The sequence below is a fragment of the Eurosta solidaginis genome, chromosome 1, assembly GCF_040869045.1.
Source record: "Eurosta solidaginis isolate ZX-2024a chromosome 1, ASM4086904v1, whole genome shotgun sequence".
Taxonomy (NCBI): domain Eukaryota; kingdom Metazoa; phylum Arthropoda; class Insecta; order Diptera; family Tephritidae; genus Eurosta; species Eurosta solidaginis.
The window spans coordinates 389,102,375-389,109,217 of record NC_090319.1 but is presented as its reverse complement, the minus strand read 5'-3'; the positions used below and the strand labels follow the sequence as shown (position 1 = coordinate 389,109,217).

Below are 6,843 nucleotides of genomic sequence, written 5' to 3'. Positions count from 1 at the left end.
GCTGTCAAATGTACGGAATACCCCACATTTGCAAATACTAGCAGCATTGTTTACTGTATAGTTTGGTAGCTTAAGTAGAGGTTATGTTGCGGAAGGCAGTGGACTAGGTAGTCGAATGTCATATAATGAAGGAATGGTGTTCGGAATTTTTTCAAAGTTAAAAAAAAATTATAAAAGCTTTAATAATAAATAAAACTATTGATTTAATAACAACAAAAACGCCATACATATATATTCTGTATACAAAAATTTGTACGGATTATCCAACTTTAAAATTTTAATTAAATAATCTAAATTTTTTTTTTGAAACTGAGTCGAGAACTGTGCGTGTGAATGTGCGAATTTTCATCGATCAGCTGTTAGTTGCGCTACTTGGTAAAATTTACAATGACTAGCAGTGGGCTGTGGTTGGTTAAAAACAGATTTTCGTTTCCAGTCATTTCTTCTCCTATCTCTAACACCCAACCAAAAGCTCAAATACGAAGTACACAAATTCCTTGGATGTGAAATATCGATTTGCAGCGCAAGAAAGTCCATCGGCGCATTAAAAACGTTAAAAAAGATAATTCCAACGTAAAGAAAGCGGAAAATCAAACCAGAATCCACTTACCTCGTGCAAAGCAAAAAACGCAAAGGTTGAACGGTTTTTAGAAACCAGATATACGCGTAATTAAGCGCTTAAGTGAAATTCGTTTTGTGCATAGGCAAGCAGCCCCAAGTGAAAAAAGCAAAATTAAAAAGGATGGCGTTCGCAGGATTGAAAAAACAAATTAATAAGGCGAATCAGTATGTAACGGAAAAAATGGGTGGGGCTGAGGGCACAAAATTAGATATGGATTTCATGGAAATGGAACGTAAAACGGATGTCACCGTTGAACTGGTCGAAGAGCTACAGCTGAAGACGAAGGAGTTCTTACAACCAAATCCAACGGCACGTGCAAAAATGGCAGCAGTCAAGGGCATATCAAAATTGTCCGGCCAAGCCAAGTCCAATACGTATCCCCAACCTGAAGGTCTACTGGCCGATTGTATGCTCATGTATGGCAAGAAGTTGGGTGAGGAGAACAGTGTATTCGCGCAGGCGCTCGTCGAATTTGGTGAAGCGCTAAGACAAATGGCTGATGTAAAATACTCATTAGACGACAATATTAAGCAAAATGTATTAGAACCATTACACCACCTACAAACTAAAGAACTGAAAGAAGTAATGCATCATCGTAAGAAGTTGCAAGGACGACGCCTCGACTTCGACTGCAAGCGTCGCCGGCAAGCTAAAGACGAGGAGATTCGCGGCGCCGAGGAGAAATTTGCCGAATCGCTAGCTTTAGCACAAATGGGCATGTTCAATTTGCTCGAAAACGACACCGAACACGTGTCACAATTGGTAACTTTCGCTGAGGCGCTCTTCGAATTCCACTCGCAGTGCGCAGAAATACTGCGTGGCTTGCAGGAGACGCTTCACGAGAAGCGTGAAGAGGCCGAATCCAGACCTAGAGCTGAATTTGTACCCAAAACATTAATGGATCTCAATCTCGATGTCGCCGGCATCAACGATACGGATAGTGTGAGCACACCGGCACATAGGGCATCCGGTGCATCACCGTTACCCTCGCCTTTGCGTTCGCCAGCCAGATCGATGGTGCCGGGTGCCACTACACCACAACGTCAACAGCAACAACCATGCTGTCAGGCACTGTATGATTTCGAGCCAGAGAATCCGGGTGAGTTGGGCTTCAAAGAAAACGATACCATAACATTGTTGAGTCGTGTGGATGATAATTGGTTTGAAGGCTCCTTAAATGGCCGCACCGGCTACTTCCCACAATCATATGTGCAAGTGGTTATACCACTGCCAAATGGCAATTGAAGTGGGAAATGTAAGCACGCTTAAGCTACATTTGATGAGAGCAAAACATTTCATCACTCCATTAAGGAACTCGTTGGCAAACAATAATTAATTATTTAATATTATTATTAATTAACGGTTAATTAAATTTAAAGCTACTGCTGCAGTATAACAAAAAAACGTGAAAAGTTAAGTAAAAAACCCAAAAAAAAACTGCAAAAAATGTATAAAAATGTGTATTTATAATATGTAATTATTAAACTCGATGGACAAATTAAGATTTACTAAATTTCAATGATCAATTCATAAATGCTTCAATTAACGAAATTTACATTCGATTTTGTGATCTTGTAAAAGTTTTTAACACGGTTGTAATTTATTATGTACGTTGGCCAAGAACATTGATTGTGCTATGAAAATTATGTATATTTATGTAATTTATATATCTTATTGCCTACCTACCTAACTATCAACTCTTTATTACATACATACAACATTTAAGTATTCATCACAAACATAATTATTATTGTTGCCATTATCAAATCGCATCACCGGCTAAAGCGCATCCATACAAAGAGTGCAAACCTATTCGCTGTTCCAATTTTTTGATCTTAACACTTACCTATCATTGTGTGTGTTGTTTTGTTACTTATATTTATATATATTTATAATATATGTATATATATTTATTAAGCTTAAAACAATAATATTATGAGTGTACTATATTTATTATGACTCTTGCATTAAACTTATATAAAAAAATATGTATTCGATGCGAATTGAAACAAAACGAGAAGAAAAGAGAAGGGATGAAATAATAGTAAATAATAAACAAATAAAAAAAGAGAGTGAAAGCTCCTAAATTCCTAAATACCTTAAATATACCTTATACATACATTTATTGATAAAAAAAATTAAATAAAATTAATAACTGAATTTAAAAGCTAGAAAAACAAAAATTATTTCAACTATATAATATAATATGTAAAAGAAAAACCACTAATTTATAAACCAAAAAAGTGTCATAAGAAAAAACATTGACTAAAAAATATAAAAAACCTGTAAACAATAATAAATTTGCAAAGGTCGAGAGAAGAAAACGGAGAGGTTTTTAAATGTTGCTGTGTTAAAAGAAATTTTTTTTGTTAATTAATTAATATTGTAACTAAGCTATTAAAAAGTAAATAAAAAATAATATATAAAATAGACAAAAAAAAATAAAAAATTTACAAATGCATTTAAGTTGCCAAAATAAAGTCAGTCTTATTATTTGACTCATGTAAAATTACTAGATGCACTAAACGTATAACATACACCGATGTGCACAAAAATAGTGGCAAAAATTACAGAATGAAGGAATTCTATAACAAAAACCAGAATTAGTTGCAAGGATTACGATTATAATTATGACAACGATTACATTAATCGTGATTTCAGCTTTTTCAAAATAACAAATTACAGTAATGGTAATCGGACGAACGGAATCGATACATTACAAAATCAAATGTCTTCATAAAAATGACAAAATACTACAAATTTTTAAAAATTCTTTAGCATGTAGTTTTGTAGTCTACTTAACTTTGCGTGACAAGTTCGTAACTTGAATTGTAATTAAAATAAGATATAAAATTACACACTTTGTATGGAAGAAAGTCTAAAACACCCTCCAGAAATTTGAATTTCCGAAAATGCTGATCATAAATTTTTGAATTTTCACTAGGATTTACAAATTTTTAAATTGTTTTGGATACTTTGTACAATTCATTAAATTTTTATTTTATTTTAAATAGCGAAAAGTCAAGGTCGCTCTTCATTCCGTGTAAATAGCTTGCAACCAAAAAAAATAACAATTGTAATCTTTAATAATTTATACCTGGGCAATTTTCTCAGTCCAGGAAATGTAATAAACGTAGAAAGTATTCCACGTTTTATATAACAATTAGACAACGGTTTCGTAAAAAACAGATAGTTATATATATATGCTTTCAAAAACTTATAAAACTGACACAGAATTTTTTTTTTTATTTAAAATTTCATTTCCAGCATTCTTGTCACATTTATAAAATGATTGAGTATGGAAAATGATGAAACCGAAGAAACCGTAGAAAATTTTGCTGCGTGTATGAAACTTGGCAGTAAAATTGAAAACTTGCTACGTTTTCTATGGTTTCTAGGTAAAGAGAATGCCCTTACTGCTATTTTTGTTCACACTAGTGTATAATAAAACCAACAAGCGGTTCTTGGCAAACTTTCAAACCCTTTTCACATGCAAACTGATTAGAAGAGCTTGTGAAATCAACTTAAGTAAACGTGCTGTTTCCCTGCAAAAAAAGGGGTACTCCGTTCAATCTCAAAATTAATACTCCTTAAGGAATATAAAAGTGCCCAGGTGATGATGAGTTTGCGATGTCCTCGGAAGGCTCACCTACCCCAGCTCAGAGTAATGTATTTCTCGGTTTTATATATAATTGCAAGTTTTTGACAGATAGATTATAGAAGTTATGTCGAAAAGCTCCAACTAAATTTAAAACCTATTTTATTTTGACTATGACTATGAGCCATTATCTTTAAAGTCACTTCTCTTGCATTTAAACTAAATATCATCATCTCGTAAGCGCTATTACAACTAAGTTAGTGAATAGAACAATGGAAAAAAAATCATTCGTTATAAGTTAGTTTATTTCACTTCTGGAGTATATCATACATATGACAAAAAGCTATTTTTGCAGGGCCACGCGATGGCATTGTTTCGAAGTTGACTTTAAATGGTTCTGGGGCCTTATTCTGTAACTCCATACAAAAAGAAAAGCGATTCGAATCTGCCGAATTTCATTCGAATTACAGATAAAGACTTCTGGGGGAATTGATGTTCTTTGAAGTTATAAAATGAGAGGAATTTTCATACATTTGAACAAATTTTTGTTTGATATTTTTTTTATTTGATCTCTTCACAAAACGTGAATTGCCATCTACTATTTAAGTAATCGTACAGAGTTATATGTAAATATGTTCATTTTAAGATTTTTTTAGATGTCAAAGCTGTTAAAAATAACTTTGTATACCTACATACATAATTCTAATAATTTTGTGAAAGTTCTGCTGCCTTTTATAAAGAGCTTCTAAGAAATAGTTGGTGACAAAAATTGCGAATAAAGTCATTTAAATATATTTTTAAATTTTATTTATTTGTTTTTATTATATTTATTTTCTCCGCTTTATAGCTGTTATGTTTTAATTCTTATTGTTTTTTAACTCTATTTTACAGCCACTACTAAAAAATTTATAAAATCATTCAATAAAACTAAGGTAGTCACGAACGAAATGTACAGCAGCAAATCCGACCGTTTATGAAAAAAGTGGTAAAGTTCAAAACGAATCTTTTTCGATCTTTCAATAGTTTTCATAACCACATTTTAAAATATTAAGTCATAATTTGTTAAGGTAAGCTGATTTTGTGTCGATAATGATTCGTGGCATGAAATGGCGATACCGTACCCGATATTGAAGAAGGCGCTATCGATAAAATAAGGATATGTGGGAAAAGCAGAAACCATTTGCTTGACTACTATGGTATAGTTATGACTAAGAATTTATGGTATGGCACGAATATATGTATTCTCATGAAGTTTGTTAGATCAACTCTTTGAGATATGTTAAAGGTGAGATTAACTTGACTTTAATTATAACGACAGAGAGATGTGAACTTCACGAACAACGTATTTCGGGACTCAGTTAAGTACCGTGTGGAACCCATTTTACTTTTTAATTGAAAAAAAATACCCTACAAGAAGACATTGTCATTCAATGCAGCATCTGTTAGTCAGTGCCGTGAAGCCAACAATCAGTGCTCATAATCTTTCTTTTTCTTGAATCATTGCTGACACTTAAAATATTGCAACTGACTATTGTGAAAGCCTGTCAAAAATTATTATTTTCTTTTTATTTCAGTTTTGACATTAAGAGTATTACAACTGAATATTTTCATAATTTACTAAATATTTTACAATGTTCATTGTTTTTACATATTGAGATTTTATATGATCATTTTTATTATAATATATTTAAATATTTTTATTATTGCCTATATGGCAAGGGTTTATTTCCAATTGGATTTCAAGTTTGACATACTCACGAAACAAGTTTTTGTTTATTTTTGAAATTATATTGAATCTTTTTTTTTTATCACACATCTCATTTTTATGTTGCATGTTTTGGTTAAGTAACTGTTCGCTATTCCAAAAATTACTCTAAAATAAAATCAGATTTTTTACTCTCTATAGGCATACCCTAAACTTTTTTATTTCCGTTGCACCGATATATTTTGAAGGGAAAGGAAGTTTTCGGTTTCTATTTATTTTATGTGACTGGTTTTACTTCGAACCAATCTGTTTTGTTTTTTAAACACAGTATTTTAATTCTAGTTTTAAGTTTACTTTTAATACATCTTTTGTTTTAATCTTAGTGCTACATATGCTTTTTTTATATACCGTCCGTATCGCTAGAAAAGCTTGTCTGTTTTATATTTTTCGTGAATGGCACTGCCCCGATAACTACAAGCAATTTATAAAAGTTTTCTGGATCAAAATAAATTATAAAAAATATAATTTTTTAAATAATGGACGTTGGATAAATTTAGAAGGATTTGAGTTGCGGTTTAGTAGTCTCATGTTGGAAAACCAAAAATTGAAGAGGCAATTTAAATAACAAAGTATAAATTATGTATGTAAATACATATATACATACAAATATAGATGAAAAGGCTAAGCAAAACGAAAAACAATAAACAATAATTAAATTTAAAAAAATATATACATATACAGTAATACATACATACTTACATATATGCAACTTGATGCAATTACGATGAATTATAACAATAATTGTAATGGAAAATTTACAAAAGTAATAATGTAACAATTGCCTACCCCTTAACATACCTATTATGTAATGAAAACTACTAAAGAGCTAACGCAAAAAATTAGTAACAAAAGGGAGAG

The 6,843-nt window shown here is 31.5% G+C and overlaps 1 protein-coding gene across 1 annotated transcript; it reads left to right on the top strand.

Moving 5' to 3' along the window:
* The first annotated feature begins 386 nt into the window (after positions 1 to 386).
* Positions 387 to 5,027, top strand: EndoA (endophilin-A). Its single transcript, XM_067763471.1, has one exon. The coding sequence runs from the start codon at positions 743 to 745 to the stop codon at positions 1,865 to 1,867; it is 1,125 nt and encodes a 374-aa protein (XP_067619572.1). The 5' UTR covers positions 387 to 742; the 3' UTR covers positions 1,868 to 5,027.
* The last annotated feature ends 1,816 nt before the right edge of the window (positions 5,028 to 6,843 follow it).